The 18,736-nt window shown below is 42.8% G+C and overlaps 1 protein-coding gene across 5 annotated transcripts; it reads left to right on the top strand.

Annotated features, from left to right (window-relative positions):
• Positions 1-1,643: 1,643 nt before the first annotated feature.
• On the top strand, positions 1,644-17,034 carry ZNF286A (zinc finger protein 286A). Of its 5 annotated transcripts, XR_006061173.1 has the most exons (8): positions 1,644-1,679; positions 1,959-2,169; positions 3,334-3,422; positions 6,970-7,084; positions 8,117-8,209; positions 12,669-13,924; positions 14,614-14,713; positions 14,797-17,034. XR_006061173.1 is itself a non-coding variant. In XM_042255694.1 (7 exons), the coding sequence occupies exons 2-6, from the start codon at positions 2,133-2,135 to the stop codon at positions 13,898-13,900; spliced, it is 1,566 nt and encodes a 521-aa protein (XP_042111628.1). In that variant the 5' UTR covers positions 1,644-1,679; positions 1,959-2,132; the 3' UTR covers positions 13,901-13,924; positions 14,614-17,034. The 5 variants fall into 5 exon arrangements, 3 of the variants coding, with proteins under 3 accessions (XP_042111628.1, XP_042111629.1, XP_027830651.2); XR_006061172.1 differs by having other exon boundaries at positions 12,669-14,713; XM_042255694.1 differs by having other exon boundaries at positions 14,614-17,034.
• Positions 17,035-18,736: the final 1,702 nt, after the last annotated feature.

An 18,736-nucleotide genomic window follows, 5' to 3' on the forward strand; every position in this document is an offset into this window, starting at 1 on the left:
GACTGTCAGGGAAATCCCAGGGGGTGCCTTATGGTAGGAACTAAAAATCTTTTCCCCAAAAGTTTTTGAAAACCATTGAAGGGTTTTAAGCAGGAATGCAACATCTTATTCTTAACTTTAGAATGATCGCCGGCCAGAACATGTGGCTAACAGACTGGTGGGAAAGCAAACTTGACTTACAGAAATCAGCTAGGAGGCTGGTACCTTAACACCAGAGAAACGTCAGTGTCTAGAACTAAGGTAATGGGGCTTCCCTGGTGGCTCAGACATTAAAGAAACCGCCTGCAATGCAGGAGACCCAGGTTTGATCCCTGGGTCAGGAAGATCCCCTGGAGAAGGGAATGGATACCCACTCCACTATTACACTAAGGTAATACTGAAGGGAAAAGAGAAACATGAACAAACTGGAGAATGATTTAAAGAACACAGTGAATAGGACTTGGTGATGAATAAACAGTGAGAGTTGAGGATATTCAGGTTCTGGCTTTTGCAAATGATTTGTAAGCAGTGATGTTATTCACTGAGAAGAAGAGGGACAGTGTAGACAAAAGTTTGAAGTGCCTAGGTTTGTCCAATAACAGAAAGTGAAAGTTGCTCAGTTACATCCAACTCTTTATGACCCTCCTGCTGCTGCTGCTGCTGCTGCTAAGTCGCTTCAGTCGTGTCCGACTCTGTGCGACCCCATAGGCGGCAGCCCACCAGGCTCCCCCGTCCCTGGGATTCTCCAGGCAAGAACACTGGAGTGGGTTGCCATTTCCTTCTCCAGTGCGTGAAAGTGAAGTAGCTCAGCCGTGTCCGACTCTTGGAGACCCCATGGACTGCAGCCTACCAGGCTCCTCCGCCCATGGGATTTTCCAGGCAAAAGTACTGGAGCGGGGTGCCATTGCCTTCTCCATATGACCCTATAGTCCATGGAATTCTCTAGGCCAGAATACTAGAGTGGGTAGCCTTTCCCTTCTCCAGGGGATTGTCCCAATCCAGGGATCGAACCCAGGTCTCCAGCATGGCAGGCAGATTCTTTACCAACTGAGCTATAGGGAAGCCCATTAACAGAGACTAATCGTGCTCCCTTGAGGGAACACCTCCTTTGATAAATTTAATTTTTATGCTTGTAGAGAACCTGTTGCTCAAATCTGTTGAGCCAGTTGAAACTGGTTGAATCTTTTCAACTCACCCATCTCACATGTGTGAATTTTCAGTATTACAAGTAGTCTACGAACGCATAAACATCGGTCTGCAAATACCCCTTTCACACTGTTTGACGGCAAAGGATGAGTTTGGGAGAAAGGAGACGAATGTGGGGAAAGCCAAGTACTCTGAACATCTTACATTGGAGTGTCTTAAGTGGGACGCCTCAGCAGCGCCCCCTGGAGACAGAGCGCGGGACTTGCAATATCTCGGTTCTGCCGTTTGCTCTTTTGCGTGTCCGCGGGATCCCGCATGAGCTAAGCGCCCGCTACTCTCGCGAGACGGAGGCAGCCCGCGGCTCCTAGGATTCCCCCAACCGCGCCACGCGTGCTCCCACCTGCTAAGGAGCGGGAGTCTGGCCGCGCCCGGGGCCTTCTGGGAAGCGTAGTTCCGGGACCGAACGAGGCCCGCCAGCCTAACCCCCTGCTCTTGCGCATGCGCGGTCCCGCTGGCCCGAGAAGTTCGTAGCCTTTGTGAGGCCGTGGTGGGAGGTGAGTTGTCGCTCAGGTACCGCTTCTCTCGCTCGGCCTCGGCGGTGCCCCTTGGGCAGCTGTCTGCACCGATCAGGGCTGGAGTGCGCGCTGGAGGAAGGGGCGTCGAGGGCAGGAACGAGGCCCGGGGGCGCGGGACGGGCTGGCGGGTGGGGGGCTTGGTCTGCGCGGCGGCCCCTCGGCGGCGGCCCGGGCGCTGGTGCTCCGGCCGCGCGGTCCGGGAGCGGCAGCGCGAGGCGCTAGCGCCCAGCCTCAGGGATGCTTGTCCCGGCTTTCCAGGTGCCAGTTTCGAGGGCCGAGCCGGCTCGGGACGGAGCGAAACCTTTTGGAGGAGCCCCCCGAGGGGCGGCGGGAAGGAGGACCACGAGGCCTCGGGGCTTCCCGCCCCTCCGCCCCGAGCGGGCTGCTCTGGGGGGAGAGCAGAACCTTCGCGGCCGGGGGGAGGCGGTGGCCATGGAGACTAATGTGGCCGAAACGCCCGGGAAGAGAGGTGAGAGGGGCTGGTGTTGAACTTGTGCTGGGGGCCGGGCCGAATCCTTCCTGATGAACGGGAGTCAGTGTTGTCTGGCTCCTTTGTCTGGGGACGGACGGGCTCTTCGAATGAGAGTGGAGAGCTTGCTGTGGGATCCCCTCTCTTCCCACTCCAGCTGGGTGCACAGGAGACCCTCCAAAGCCTCCCTCAAAATGTGAGCGAAATGTTATTAATTGCTGCTGAGGCTTGGGCATAGCCTCTCACTTAGTCTCACACCTTCTTCTTCTCCTGGGTGGTTATACCATCCTAGCTTCATCAGTGGGTCCGACGGTTTAGCTTTTTGGTTAACAAAAGTATCTTCCACATCTTCGCAGTTGGCTCAATGGTGAAAGAACCCGCCTGGTAATGCAGGAGACACAGGAGAGAAAAGCTCGATCCCTGAGTCTTGAAGATCCCCTGGGGAAGGAAATGGCAACCCACTTCAGTATTCTTGTCTGGGAAATCCCATAGGCAGAGGAGCCTGACGGGCTACAGTCCATGCGATCGCAGAGAGTCGGACACGACTGAGCACGCATGCATTTTCCACTCCTATTTTTCCACTTTGCACAAAAACTCTTTGATTTCGATAGAGCAGATCCTTTGTCTTACAGAGGAGACACGAGGCATAGGAGTCAGTGACTGGCTTCCAGTTCTGCTAAATCAAGGCTTTCTTGAAGTTTTCTCTGTGACCTACATCAGATCTACACTCCTCCCCCACCCCTGCTTGTTGGATTTCTAAGTTCTACCCCAGTCTCAAGTAATAATAATTATTTGGAGGTGGGATCCAGCAGTCTACCTTTGGACTAAGGTTGCAGAGTGATTTCTTTCAGAGCTGTTGAGCCTAATTTTCCTATATTAATTTAATGTAGATCAAGCCTGGGGTGGGGGTGGGGGGGGTCCGTGCAGCGGGGACTTTAATTTCCAGGCTCAGAGGATGCTGTCTTCCAGGATCTGTTAGGGTAACAGCAGCTGAATGAATTGAAGCCCCGAAGAGCAGCGTTCCTGAGTTATTTCCAGATTGGGATCCCTTCAGTAGCAGTGTCTGTAAGGAGCACCAGTAGTACAGAGGCAGGAGTTTTAAACTTGCAGATCTGCATCACGAGATATATTTGGGTCCTATCATGACTGCTTTCTTGCCTTTAGCTCTGCCTCCCCAGGATTCTCCCTTTTCCCAAGAAAACTGCACAGAAGAGGGAGAAGTGGCAGCTTTGCGCCTCATGGCCAGGTCGCAGGTGAGTGGAAATCTCTGCTGATTATTGAAATTCACCTTATCTCTCAGATCGTGGACACACTCTCTTCTGTTTGAAGTGGAGTTTCTGTGTCCCGCTAGAGCCCATCTGGAGAGCTGAGTTCTGATTCTAAGAGATGGCTTGAGTGACTAGTGGATTCGGTGAGAAATGTTTTCTACTTCTTCACAGTATCTTGTGCATCTAGTTTTATCACTCAGCAGGCATGGAAGGAGCTTTGCCCTTCTTGAATGTAGCGGCTAATTTCTGTGCCTGGTATTTGGAAATGATTTTAAAAGATAGTGTGGTGCACTCTTCTTAAAATGTATGTTTCAATAGGGGGAAACAGCATATACGTGACTGTTAAGTAGGAATTTAAGAAAGCACCTTAAGTGCTGAAGTGAATTATGAACATAATTGCTCAGATAGTTCAAAGAAATACCGGAAGAGGAAGCCTATAGAAGGATTCTAATCAGCCCTCCAAGATGATGAATGCTCAGGTATTTTAGAGGTGAAGTGTTATCAAGTTGCAGCTCACTTTCCAATCTCTCCCTTCCCCAAGGGCTGATATTAAGAATTGTTAATTTGGGACTTCACTGACAGTCCAGTGGTTGAGACTGCTTCCACTGCAGGAGGCTTGAGTTCGATCCCTGGCCAGTGAACTGAGATCCCTCATGCCCTGTGGTGTGGCCAAATATATATGTATTAGAATTGTTGGATATAAGTGATAGTTGTAATATATGGGTGATTGGTATAATAGTCTTTCAACTTTCTTTGCGTGTCCAAAAATTTTTAATTTTTATTAAACTTGGATAGGAGAAAAGAGTTCTCCCTGATGCGTGTCATACCACAACCCAAAGATTCTTCCACTAGCCTCTCTCTTGGCTGCTTCAATCCAGAGTGTGAAAAGTGGGCCTACCACATTCCTACTGTTTAGCAAAGTGATTTCTCAGAATCCTTGTGTACTTGGTGGCATCCGTTGGTTTCTTGAATATCTTAAATGAATATTGAAGATTTTATCACTCAAGAAGCTTTTTAAGTTGCAGCTAGTGAAAACTCAATTCAAACAGGCCTAAGCAAGTTTATTGACAATTATAAGGGAAAATCCAGGTCTGACTAAAATTAAGTTCAGACAGTGACATTAGAACCTGTCTTCTCCATTTCAGACACCTTTTCCTTTCTCTGTGTTTTGCACTCAGTCTTTTCTTCTAGTGCAGGCTGACTCCTAACAAATTTAGGCTTACGTCTTCCCATGTTGAAAATCAGAGGAAAAGAACATCTTCCTTTCTGGTCGTTCCAGATTCCAGAAGTACTGAAAGTTAACTCTAATGGGTATTATACCCTTCCTTGGGCCATTATTCACCAAATCTGAGTGTGATGATCAGAGTATAGACCTGAGCACACACATGTAAACCTGTATCCCACCCGTGGGTTAGAGGTGAGCTACGACTGCCTGAACCGTGTGGACTAAACGTGGCTAGGCGTGGCAGCCAGAGGACAGTCAGGGTATAAAGCACCAGAAGAAGGGTGAACACTTAATACATTTCAACAAGAGACTAGTTTCGAGAGTTGTTACAGCTTCAGGATGGATTAAACCTTTTATGGAAATTTTGAAAATTCTCCGTGTGTCCTTTTTGTATTGCATTTGCCTGGGCTGTGGATCTTTTACTTATCAGATTTTTTTTTTTAATGTTTTAAAATTTTCCTCACAGTAACCAGATGAAAGGCACAGACATGTGTAAATATAAAAGTATATTATGTGTACTAACCTCACCAAATTGTTTGCTACCTCTCCCTACTGAGGATAACAGTTTGGTGTATACTTTTCCATATGTTTTCATTGGACTTGAACTACTGTATTCAGACATGTAGTATACTATGTTTCCTTCCATTTCCCCAGCCACCCACCCAGTCCCCAACTTTGGGGGTTTTGTCTGGATCTCTTTCTCTGTAAAGAGGATGTGTCTGTTTTAAGAAACCTTTTTATAAGGGAAGTGAATTTATTCATATTAATATAATTACTTGTGTGTTTCACATTTTTGTTGCTGTGTGATTTTTGTAATTCTGTTTACTGTGCTTTCTCCTATATTTTTTCTGCCTTTTGTGCAGTAGTTTGCATTTTGTTTTTCTGATTTTTTTGTTTGTTTGGTTTTCTGATTTTTTTTTTTTTAATGGTTTGGAAGTTAATTTCCACTGTCAGTTTAGCTATAGATAGGGAGATTGGAAGATCAAAGTCATTTTTTCTCATAGTATCTTGTCTACTTAGTAGCTGATTAATGATTTTTATATTTTCTAAGGATGATTCCTATATTTTTTTAAGTCTCTAAGGTTAGTTCCATTTTGGGAAACTTTATTTGAAATAATTTGAGACTTATGTAGCAAGTGGTAGAAAGATTTCTCATATATGTACTCCATTCAGATTCTCCAGGATTTAACATTTCACTTCATTTATTACTTTCTTTTTCCAGAATCAGGAAGTTAATGTTGTTATAGTATTATAACGTACTGCTCTTACTCATGTTTCCCAGTCCCTTATTTTTCTTGATTTTCTTCCCCCTAATTTCTGCTTTTATCCTGTAATTCCTTCTGTTTTCCCTCATTCTGTCTCTAATTTGACTTGTATGCTTTGTTCACTTAATTCTACTAATTTTTTTTAATGAAATGGAAGTGTTTCTTCTGAGTACAATTTTAGCCTTATGACATTGATTTTTGCCTTCTGTTTCATTATTTTGAAATTTTAATATTTTTGTAATTAATTTTTTCAATTACCATCAGTTATTGCTTTTTCATTTCTTTTTTGGAATTTATTAACATTTACTTCGTTACTTTTGCAAATGCTTTATGGATATTTAAATAGAAGTGGTTTTCTATCAAGTTATAGCATTTGGTATATTTATTTCAACAATGTGGAATATTATTCCCATTCTCTATCGCTTAAAGAGAAACGTTCAGTACTGGTATGTGTCTTTTTCTAATGAGTTTTTGTATTTTGTGTGTTAGATAAATTCAGTCCTAAGGTGTTTACATATGAACATTTACATTTTATATCTGTACCCTTTCTTAATCTGTTGCTGTCATTTTCCAGTTTAATGCTTCTTGCTTTGAATTGATTCCATGCTTCACTGAGCTTGTCCAGTCACAAGTTCTGTGTAAATATCTTTCAAATTTTTTATTGAGGACTCCCAAGGAGAATTATACAGATGTGCTTTTTGTCTCTGCCTATATTTCATTTACTTTGCCAAACTGTTTTGTTGATTCATTGGTTCCTGTTTTAATTCTTTATTCCCCAGAAAAAATGATAGTCTCTTAGTGCAGAAACCATGGTCTCCTTTTGACTCCCATGTTGGGTCTTGGACAGTGTGCCTGGCACGTAATTGTTACCCAGCGACTTTATATGGAAAGTCCAGGACACATGAGAATGGTTGTCTCTTACTGCAGTCATTCCCCCTGTTGAATACATCTACACACTTACTCCAGGACCAGCAGAAACTGAGAGGTGATAGGGAGACTGCGAAGAGACGGATGGTAAACAGAAGTATGTTTTGTGTCTTAGGCATCAGTGACCTTCAAGGATGTGGCCATGGACTTTACCCCAGAGGAGTGGGGGAGGCTGGATCCCGCCCAGAGGGACGTGATGCTGGAGAACTACAGGAACCTGGTCTCACTCTGTAAGGACAGACTCTCGTTGTGACTCCTGACCTGCTTATGGGGACCTCATTGTTTTATTGACAGTGAAGTAGCTTAACAAAGCCAGAAAAAGTATTGGTCCCTTTGGGCCCAGAGAGAATCTGTATATGCTCTAGGGTCTTGGTGAAAGGTCTAGGCTTGAGTCTTTGGATTCAGGTGACAAAAACTGAATTCACACTAGCTTGGAGGGGAATCAGGTACGGTGTCAGGAGTCTCTTTTACCTGCTTATTTTTTAATGACATGCCATAGGTTTTCCCGAATCTCCCTGTGGGCAGAGATGGCCTTTAGCCCCTCTAGTGTTACGTCCTTCCAGTTACAGAGCTGAGGAAAGAAAGAGGGCTTCTGTCCTGGGAGTTTCAGCAGATAAGCTCATGTGTCCATCATGAGACAGTTACTCAAGCCAGGGAAATAGAGAACACTCTGGCCAGTTTGGATCCTGTGTCCACCTCTGTGTGGTGTGTTTGTGTGCAAGTGTGTGCATGCACACACATGCATGTACATGTATGTGTTTGTATGAGTAGTGGAAGGAACTATCTTAGCTCCTCCCAAATCTCATGTAATAAATTCAGTAAGAAAGTGGGTTCTAGTAACTGAAGAAAAAAGAAAGGAAAACATCAGAAACAACTAGTCATAGACCCCCAGGCTCATGGTGCTGCTGCAGGGGTCCCACTTCACCCAGCTCTTTCCCTGAGCTGAGGATTGATGAGCAGTGTCTCTCTGGGACTCCCGTAATAAACAAGTGAGAAAATCTTTTTTTTTTTTCTTTCCATTTTTTACAGGCTAAATGTTTGTCTTCTCAAATGTGTGTGACTCCTTACTGTGCCCAGACTCTTGCTGCGCATGTTTTAAGCTTCATTTATAGGCTTCCACCTCCCTTATTCCAGAACTTCCTATGGTGTCTTGTCTTTGTGGATCCAGGGGTTGGGACTGTGCTCTGGGACACAGCTTTATACCCATCACCAAGAGCTAAGTTCCTTTTTTTTTTTTTTTTTTTAATTTTTCTAATGAGCAGGGCTTCCAGTTTCCAAACCTGAGAACCACAGTTTGGAGAATGGAAAAGAACCACTGCTGCTTGAGAGAAAAGCCCCCAAAAGCAGCTGCTCAGGTGAGTCAGATAGATGGGGGTCTCCAGAAAGAACAATCCCATGGGATGCTAAAGAAGTCAGGACTTCTTTAGCATCTGGTGGTCCAGTAGTTAAGACTCCTTGCTTACAATGCAGGAGCCATGGGTCCAATCACTAGTCAAGATACTAAGATCCCGTATGCTATCTCTACTTGTTTATGTCAGAGATGCTACAGTACAACATGTCGAAAACTGAATGCCTGGTATGTGCCCAAATTCTTCATCCCCCTAACAGGATCCTCTTCCAATAATTGTATTAAGGCACTTGCTGCTTATCAAATTGTACATGTCAGAAATCTGAACAATCTTTACATAACCCCTTTGCCTTTATCCAGTTCATCCTTGTGTTTATCTGATCACTTCTAAGTATTTCCTCATCATTAACATCTCTCTGTCTCCCTTTCATCTGAGGTCATCTCCCTGACTCCACCCTTACCCCTATAAACTCCATTCTTTATGTGGCAGTGAGTGATATTTTCAAAATGCAAGTCTGATGGCGTCACCCTTTTGCTTAGGGCTTGTCCGTGGCTTCCCGTTGCTCTTAGGATGACCGCCAAAATCCTAGAGGCCTATAGACACTTATAAAATCTGACCCTTACTCATAATATCCAGCCCTGCTTCATACCTACTTTCCCTCTGATTTTGTACCTTATCTTAGCAACTCTTAATGGTTTTAGCGTCATTGAACCTATTTAACTCCCAAAATTGTTGAGAATCTTAGCATGCTTTTGTTTATGTGGGTTATATCTACCAGTAGTTACCATATTAGAAATTAAAAGTGAGAAAGATTTTAAACTATTGTATGATAAATTTAGAAATAACAATTATAAACCCATTACATGTTAATGCAAATAATACAATTTAAATAAAAGTTATTTCTCTACAACAAAAATTTATTGAAAAGAATGGCATTGTTTTACATTTTTGCAGGTCTTTTTGTATATGGCTAATAGAGGACAGCTTTATAATTACATCTGCTTCTGAATGCAGCTTGATGTGATGCATTGTTTTGGTTGGCCTGTATGAAGAATATTGCCTCATGCCAATATTTAGTTGGAAGAAGTAGGAGTATTTTATAGCCTTTTGAGATAATTTTGGCTTTTCTCCTGATTATACACCAAAGTGGGGCAAGTAGTAGTTTCCTAAAGGGTTAGGTGCAAGGTGCATCTGAAACCATATCCATGAACTTTTCATACTCTTAAAATCTATTGATCTTTTGGAAAATTTTGTTTACTGAGTTAGGCAGATCTTCCAAATATTGACACATTATGGAATATGTTAAAAGCACAATTTTCAGTATCACCACTGATCTTATCAGAAAAGCCTTTAAGTATTAGGAAACTATGAAGCTCTCAGTGGGAGGTAAAAGTTTTCCAAAATTCTAATTTCTGCCTAAAAGCTCACATTTTTTCAAATACTGCCAGTTGTTTTCTTTGAAATGGTAGGCTCATCTTTTTTTCAGTTTTGAGAGAATATCTGCCAGATACCCAACATAGATAACATAGTTTGTCAGTCATTCTTTCAAGTAAAAGTGCTAGTCTATTTAAAAAGGAAAAAATGACTGATTCCACAATGGATTTCCTCAAGCACCATATTTTTATATACGTGGACTTGCATTATAAATATTTCCTATTTCATCATCTAGAATGTTAAAAGGCATGTAGTCAAAGTTTAATAGATTAAAATTAATTTATTAAGTTAATGTTGTTTCCATAGACATTTTTAGGTGAAACTGGCTCCCCCCTCCCCTTAACTGAGAGTACACAGCAGGGGAAAATGTAACAGCTACTGGTACATCTGGTGTTTTGTCCTGATTTGTGCCTAAGTTGTGGGCAGTTTCACCACCATTACTTTGCAACATAAATGCAAATTTCAAGACAGTGAAAAAGGCCAATAAGATCTAAGTATTATTTTGAAAACAGTTTTGAACCTAGAGACTCCCAGAGGTCCACAGACCACACTTTGAAATCACTGCCCATACTAGCCTTATATCAATTTATATTTTACAAACAACTTATGTAGCACCTATGCTATATTAGGGTCCTCAGTGTTTTATAAATATCCTCATTTAATGCTCCTTGAGGTAGGTGTTGTTTTTATTCTTCATGAAGCAGGTACTGTTTTTGCCCCATCTTACAGATAAGGAAGCTAAAGTAGAAAGTTAAATAACTTGGGCCAGGTCACATGGCTGGAAGTGACAAAGCTGGTTTTAAATTCATGCGTTCTGATTTCAGAGTCCATGCTGTCAACTGCTGTGCTCTTCCTAAGCGCTGCCTCTCACCTTGGGGCTTCTATACATATCATTTCCTCTACCTGGAAGGCTCACCTCTTCCTCTGTACCTGTTACCTGGAACACTCACCCGGACCCCAGCCCCACTTGGATTTCAGCTCAGTGATTTACCTTCTCAGGGAGGACCCCCACCCCCCATGCCCCTGGATTCTCCTTATAATCTTTCACAGCATCATTTGCCTTTTATTTTTTACTAAGGTGCATTTTTTATATGTATTCATGGATGTCAGACTAAATTTTTTTCTCCCCTTGTGTACATAGGGACTGTTTGTTTTTCCCCAGAGCCTAGCATATCCAATAGATAATCATTGAATAAATGGATAGACGAGTAAATAAATGAACAAAGTTCATCTGGCTGTGTGGAATGAGGGACAGGTCTAACTTGTCTTCTGAATGTTTAATGAGTCACAGGACCATTTCCTTTAAAAACCAATTATCTTTAGTTCACTGACTGAAATTCCACCTTTGTATTGTCCTTAATTCCTTTATATACTTGATTTTGGTTCTGAATTGCTCTTCTGTTTCATTTTTTGTTGTTTGTTGTTGTTTAGTTGCTAAATCATATCTCTTTTGCCACCCCATTAACCCACCAGACTTCTCTGTCCATGGGCTTTCCCAGGCAAGAATACTGGAGTGGGTTGCCATTTACTCCTCCAGGAGATCTTCCCAACCCAGGGATTGAACCCGTGTCTCCTTCATTTCAGACAGATTCTTCACCACTGAGCCACCTGGGAAGTCCACCTATCAAGCTGTCAGACTTCTTCTACCACACCTTTTTTTAGGCAACCAAGAATTTATCTGGTCAAATGGATTTCACTGAACTATTTATTTATTCTTTGGAACTATAGTCTTTATAAATTATTTTGGCTTTATAATTTCATATTGAACATAAAAATTCTAATAGATATATAGTAGATAATATTCAGAGAGGTTGGCTACTGTCCCTGCTCTCTTGTATTCTGGTGCTCTCTCTGTTAGTAATCTTATTTTCTAGTATTTCATGTATCTGTCCTTGATTTTGGAAAATGTAACCAAATATGTCGATAATATCTCTATCTCTCAAAGTAGCAAACCAAACACACTCCTTTCCAGTTTGCTGGAATTTTTTGTTTTGTTTTGTTTTGTTTATTTCACTTTAAATATTGTATTGGTTTTGCCATACATTGACTTGACTCCTCCATGAATGTACATGAGTTCCCCATCCTGAGCTGGGGTTTTTTAAGTCTATTTAATGTATCCTGAAGATCACCTCCTAGCAATTAGGTAGTGATCAATGTACTATTTTTTTAAGTTCCACATACTCCATTGTGTATATACACCATGATTGAATCAGTTCTCTATAGTAGAATATTTGAGATGTTACCAGTTTTGCTACCTCAATTAGTGTTGTAATGTTTAGCCTTGTGCAGGTATCAGTTCAGTTCAGTTCAGTCACTCAGTCATGTCCAACTCTTTGCGACCTCGTGAATTGCAGCACGCCAGGCCTCCCTGTCCATCACCAACTCCCGGAGTTCACTCAGACTCATGTCCATCGAGTCAGTGATGCCATCCAGCCATCTCATCCTCGGTCATCCCCTTCTCCTGCCCCCAATCCCTCCCATCATCAGAGTCTTTTATATTTGCCATTATATCTTAGGGAGGTCATAGATTTTTGAATAGGGACATTATAAATGCATTCTTAGGAGAGATTTTAAACTGAAAATGGAGTGCATAGTAGGACTGAGTAAGGCTGGGTGACTGGAAACTTAGAAGTCATCGCTGTGCCTGCACCAAAGTGGTGACTGCCTGGCTATATCTGATAGACAGCACTTGATGTTCTGTTAGAGGTTGTTCCTCCCCTGTCCTGATCTGGGATACTAATTTCCTGCTCAGCCAGCAATATAGCACTTCCTCTCCATCCCTCTTCTTGTCTTTTTGGTCATCTTTTGCCTTATTCTGCCTCCTGGGTCAGATTGTGTATGGATTTATCTGCATAGCTCTGTACATTCGTTCCCCTCCATTTTCTTCTCTTTGCAAATCATCTTCCAAGAGTCAAATCCACTTCCTCATTGAAGCCATGCTTTTCACCTTCATTAACTCTGACCCATTACAGAACTACCATTTTGTCAAACTCAGAAGACGAAAGAAATTTACATTTCCAATTTCTTTCAGACTCAGAGACTAGTCCCAGAAGCAAGGATTCAACTTCAGTGCAAGATTTTTGCAAAGAAGAATCATGCCAGGTTGCAATCATAGACAGGCTGACAAGGGACAGTGTCTGTATCTCCAGCACAGAAACAACTCTTGACTGTAAAGACTGGTTGGAGAATCAGCAGGGAAGTCAGGAGAGACACTGGAGAGGAATGTTCACCCACATGAATTCACTCCCAGAAGAGAGAGCCCCTGAGCACGACGTTTACTGGAAAACCCTAGGCCAGAAGTCAGTCCTTCTCACTCAAGACAGAATTCCCAAAGGACACTATGCTTTCCACACCCTCGAAAAAAGACTGAAACAGAAATCTACCTTAACAAAAAAGCAGAGGACCTATAAGGAAAAGAAACCTCATAAATGCAATGACTGTGGTGAACTCTTCACTTACCACTCAGTGCTCATTCGACACCAGAGGGTCCATACGGGGGAGAAGCCCTACAGCTGTGCAGACTGTGGGAAATCTTTCAGCCACAGGGCTAATTTAACCAAACATCAGAGAACGCACACAAGAATTCTCTTCGAGTGCAGTGAGTGCAAAAAAGCCTTCACCGAAAGCGCATCCCTTGCCATTCATCAGAGGATTCACATTGGAGAAAGACCATATGAGTGTGGTGAGTGTGGGAAAGGCTTTAATCGAAGCACCCACCTTGTGCAGCACCAGCTGATCCACACGGGGGTGAAGCCCTATGAATGTAATGAGTGTGATAAAGCCTTCATTCATTCCTCAGCACTCATTAAACATCAAAGAACTCACACCGGAGAGAAACCTTACAAATGCCAGGAGTGTGGGAAAGCCTTTAGCCACTGCTCGTCGCTTACCAAACATCAGAGGGTTCACACCGGAGAGAAACCCTATGAGTGCAGTGAATGTGGGAAGACTTTCAGTCAGAGCACACATCTTGTCCAGCATCAAAGGATTCACACAGGAGAGAAACCCTACGAGTGTCATGAGTGTGGGAAAACCTTCAGCCGGAGCTCCAATTTCGCTAAACATCAAAGAATTCATATTGGCAAGAAACCATACAAATGTAACGAGTGTAGCAAAGCCTTCATTCATTCGTCAGCCCTTATTCAACACCAGAGAACTCATACTGGTGAGAAACCCTACAGATGTAATGAGTGTGGGAAGAGCTTTAAGTGCAGTTCATCCCTCATCAGACATCAAAGGATTCACATGGAAGAGCAGCCCTGAAAAATGACTTGAGTGCTAAGGAATGTAAGTTGGTGTTACCGCTGTGTTAAATACCTGAGTGGTTTAGGAGGAAGACCCAAAAAATGCTGCCTGAGAAACAGTTCTGTGTGCATCTAATTCTACTCACATAACACAATAGTTTTGAGCCATAAACAGAATGTTTCTTCTATCCATTGATTTGATGATTCTGAATGCTTCCAGCCAGAAATCTCAAAGGTTGATCCCTAAACTACCATCCCACTACCCATAATGCTCTTTTGTAGAAATTCAGAAAGTCCTTGGGAGTGGGTAGCAATACAGTCATTGTGAAGTCCAATTCCCCCTCTTTGTCACACCAAAGCTTGTTACTGCCTCTCACTGTGTAAGAACGTCCTTGTAGGTGAGGCTGAGGGTTCATATCCTCAATTATCAGGAAGACACAGAGCTGTTTATTTTCAAATCCAAAGTGGACACCCAGCTATCTGGAGAATGTTGTTTCTTTTACATTAACTATAAAAATTTAAAGATTAGAGTTGAAATACACTCTGGCTTCCCTCCCAGTCCCAAAGGCTGCTGTCTCAGTTGATGAACAATGGGGTTTGAGTTATGCCCACATGGATTAGGCTGACGCTTAGATAGTTATTACCCCTCTGCTGGATACATCCTCACTTCACACTTCCTTGGAAGTGACCTTGAGATAAAGAGTTGGAACCTTAACTGTAGTTTTGTTTCAGGTCCCTCTTTCCTTATCTTTGACATTGAATGAATCCTTGGTTTTCTGTACTACAGAATTAGGGAGATTTCACTCCTTTACCTCATTCTGCTGTTTGTAAAGTAAGTTTTGTCACTTTGAGAAAAAGCCCCTGGGATATGGAGAGTCTAGAAAGTTGACTGATTCAGTGTGCTGTTCCATTTAGAGTCCCAGGCAAGAAGACGACCTGGAGCAGCTCTGAGGCACAAGAAATGTATCCTCAGACCTCACATGATGCACATTTTTTGTCGTCGTTCTTCTGTGTATTGGTCTTTGTCGTATCCCAGAGCCCTGGAGAAGGTAGAAAAGGCACAGAGCCACCCTGATCTTGACATAAGTTACATGGGTGACCAAAGACCTAGTAGTGGGATGGAAATACAAAAGCAAGAGTTCAAATAAATATTTAGCAGGACACCACACAAATGTCTTGTTACAGACTTTTTATTTATTGTTACAGAGACTAACAGAGACTCTGAAAAGACTATAGAAAAGAAAGAGGAAACATTTGCAGATTTCCTCTCTCCTCCTAAATTCTGTCCTTGATGAACACTCAACAGCCAGCGCACGCTTTTCCCCTCCACATTATCCCCATTACTCCTTACAGTCCTCATTGTTCCCTCCGTATACCTTAGTTCTATCGTTGAGGAAAAGGAGAGGAAGAGTTTAAAGTGGGGTAATAGAGATCAAGGTCAGGTCTAAACCCAGCAATAATGGAAACCAAAACAATAGGAAATAGAGTGTAAAGGACTAAGGAGAGGCTTTGAAAAGAATTTTTTAAAAAAGAGCTGGAACTCGAGAGATGACACTAGGAGAATGGCTGACATAGGACAAAATAAAAAGGAGCTCAGCCCTCATCACTTGATACTCGGATTAACAACCTGAAGCAGGAATTGACAAACTGGCCTGGACCCACCACCTTGTTCTGTAAATAGTGTTTAATTGGAACTGGGCCTCGCTCATTATTTACATGTCATGTATAGCTGTTTTTGTTCTAAAATAGTGGAGTTAAGTAGTTAAGGCAGAGATTTCATGTCCCAGAAAGCCTAAAACACTTGCTGTTTCTCAACATTCCAGGTGTTTGAGTGAGAAGTTCATTCATCATTTGGCGGCCAATACTTGGCTAACACAAGATTAGTGGGCTTGAATTCTGTCACCTCCACTTGGCAATTAATTATGTGACTTTAAAAAGCTACTTCTTTCTGAGCCCCAGCCTTATCTGTAAAATGGAAACAGGTCATCCCTCTCTCAAGGCTGTTGTGAGGATAAGACTGCAGGTAGAGAAACTGGCACACAATTATTCTTTTCTCTCATGAGTTTCCAGGAGCCCCCACATAAGCTAAAATCCATGGATGCTCAAGTTCCTTACAGAAAATGATGTAGTACAGTTGGCCGTCTGTTTCTGAGGCTTTTGCATTCTCAGATTCAACCAACCGTGGAAATTTTCATCCACGGTTGGTTGAATCTGCTGATGCAAAACAAAACACAGGGCAGGTTGTATTTATTAAAAGCACGCATGTAAGTGGACCTGTGAAGTTCAAACCTGTTCTATTCAAGGAAGGATTGACAACATTTTAATGAAGTGGTGAGTCAGTTTAGTTTGCTGTAACGAAATGTCACTAAGTGATTTGTTTATAAACAACTGTCTCACAGTTCTGGAGACTGGAAAGGCCAGGGTCAGGACCCTGGTGGGATGTCTGATGAGGCCCCTTCCTGGTCCACAGATGGCCATCTGTTTGCTGTGTCCTTCCATGGTGGAAGGGCTGGGGAGCTCTCTGGGGCCTCCTTCATGAGGGCATGTTTGTGAGTCCATGTTTCATGAGTTCTGTTTGTGAGGACTGCCCTTATGACCTCATCACCTCCTAAAGGTCCCGCTTCCAGATACCAGCACTTTGGGGATTAGGTTTCATCGTGAATTGGGGGGTGGGGGTGGGGACACAATCATTCTGTCTATTAACAAGTGGCTGAGCATCAATCAGAAGTTACTTAGTGTGTTTTCCATACCCTTTGTTTATTGATCTGGAGGTAACCACCCTGCTCCTAGCACACGGTAGAGAAGGGCTTCACAGCTCTCTGCTCTTTCTCCATCCCACACAGCCTCCTGGAGATCTTGTGGAATCTGTCTTTTTTCCTTGTAAGTATCACATAACCAGGAGGTGTCCCGTATGTCTGCTAACTGCAGTTTAGCATCAAGGGACTTACTCTAAGATAGTTTTACTAAGAGCTCTGGCCCTTTTCATATCAGTATTTGTTCCTTTTATGTTTAAGAGTTTAATCTGACTGCGTGTTTGTACTTCCACAGGAATCTTGGAAGTTTTAGTGTCCTGCTTTTCAAATGTTTTTGATAATCTGTAAACTAAATTTGATTGTTCTTATTGGCCCACTGTCAATAAAGATATTGTTTGTATATTTGTTGTCAGAAACTTTTGTAAAATGCTTTTAAATTCTCACTTAAGCATGTTTTGAGAGGTAAAGACCAGCTGTAAAATATCTCCACATCATTCAGGAAACCAATTGCACTTCTAATTGTTCACCTAGGCTTAATAACCTCTATCCTAGAGAAGGTGAAAGAGCCGAGGAAGATTATTCCTACCAAGTCGTGCTCAGGCCAAGTATATCCCTCACTTCAGAGTGATGGGGAGACCAGGGAGGGAAGGACTTCATGTAAAAAGTACAACTAAAACTAAGCCAAATACATTGTTGGGCCAGACACAGAATAATCCATACATACTAAATGCACACATTTATAACACACAGGATACTAATCTGTAGGGTTGGAAACTAGATGATCCTTAGCTTTGGCAGGACAGAATGGGTAGTGTTTATGGAGGTTGAGGAGAGAAGCCTCTGAGTTGCTAGTTTTATTCTATTTTCTTACACTGTGTTGTAGTTACAAAGATATGTTCAGTCGCTCAGTCGTGTCCGACTCTTTGAGACCCCATGAATTGCAGCATGCCAGGCCTCTCTATCCATCACCAACTCCCAGAGTTCACTCAAACTCACATCCATTGAGTTGGTAATGCCATCCAGCCATCTCATCCTCTGTCGTCCCCTTCTCCTCCTGCCCCCAATCCCTCCCAGCATCAGAGTCTTTTCCAATGAGTCAACTCTTCCCATGAGTTGGCCAAAGTACTGGAGTTTCAGCTTTAGCATCATTTCTTCCAAAGAACACCCAGGACTGATCTCCTTTAGAATGGACTGGTTGGATCTCCTTGCAGTCCAAGAAGTCTCTCAAGAGTCTTCTCCAACACCACAGTTCAAAAGCATCAGTTCTTCAGTGCTCAGCTTTCTTCACAGTCCAACTCTCACATCCATACATGACCACAGGAAAAACCATAGCCTTGACTAGACGGACCTTTGTTGGCAAGGTAATGTCTCTGCTTTTCAATATGCTATCTAGGTTGGTCATAACTTGCCTTCCAAGGAGTAAGCCTTTTAATTTCATCACTTGGTAATAAATCACTAAGCAGTGGAGGTATGATTTCTGTCCTTTTTGCTGTATGTTATACTTCAAATAATGCACTTGAATACATTTTGTAATTAAGGCAAATAATACAAATTATAATAAGGCTTTGCAATCTTATTTCCGTTTCATGAAAAACAGTCACCAGAAGGACTCCAAGATTAACTACCGTGGGCCCAGGGTTCAAGCCCTGGTCGTGGAGCTAAGATGCCAGAAACTGTTGGGGAAAAAAGGGGTAGGGGGGGGGCGGAGGTGGTATTAGAGTTAACAGTCTCACATCATTGAGGGAAGCTGCTCTAGAAACTTTGAGGATTCTGTGTGACCCAGTGTGGAAATATGGCCTTTGGGCATCAAAACCGTGGAACTGAGGCAAAAGAAAGAAAACGTGCGTTAAATAATACTGTCAGCATTTATTATTAGGATGAGCCAAGGAAACTTTCAAAGATCCAGAAATTAAAATGAAGGCATTATGATTTTTCGGCCAAGAAACTGAACGAGGCAGATACAGGCGGACACGCAATCCCCAATTCCCCTGCCCCTAACCCCCAACCCCCGCGCGCGTCTGGGGTTTTAATTAGTTGTATGAGGCTTCCCTTGTGCCTCAGATGGTAGAGTCTGCCTGCCATGGAGGAAACCTAGGTTCCAT

This window comes from Ovis aries, chromosome 11 (assembly GCF_016772045.2).
Source record: "Ovis aries strain OAR_USU_Benz2616 breed Rambouillet chromosome 11, ARS-UI_Ramb_v3.0, whole genome shotgun sequence".
Classification (NCBI taxonomy): domain Eukaryota; kingdom Metazoa; phylum Chordata; class Mammalia; order Artiodactyla; family Bovidae; genus Ovis; species Ovis aries.

Excerpts from the sequence above, each read along its gene's own strand:
- ZNF286A (XM_027974850.2), top strand. The coding sequence starts at position 2,133 with ATGGAGACTAATGTGGCCGAAACGCCCGGGAAGAGAG. Across the intron at positions 2,170-3,333 it reads CGAAACGCCCGGGAAGAGAG|CTCTGCCTCCCCAGGATTCT; the intron begins GTGAGAGGGGCT and ends TCTTGCCTTTAG. Across the intron at positions 3,423-6,969 it reads GCCTCATGGCCAGGTCGCAG|GCATCAGTGACCTTCAAGGA; the intron begins GTGAGTGGAAAT and ends TTTGTGTCTTAG.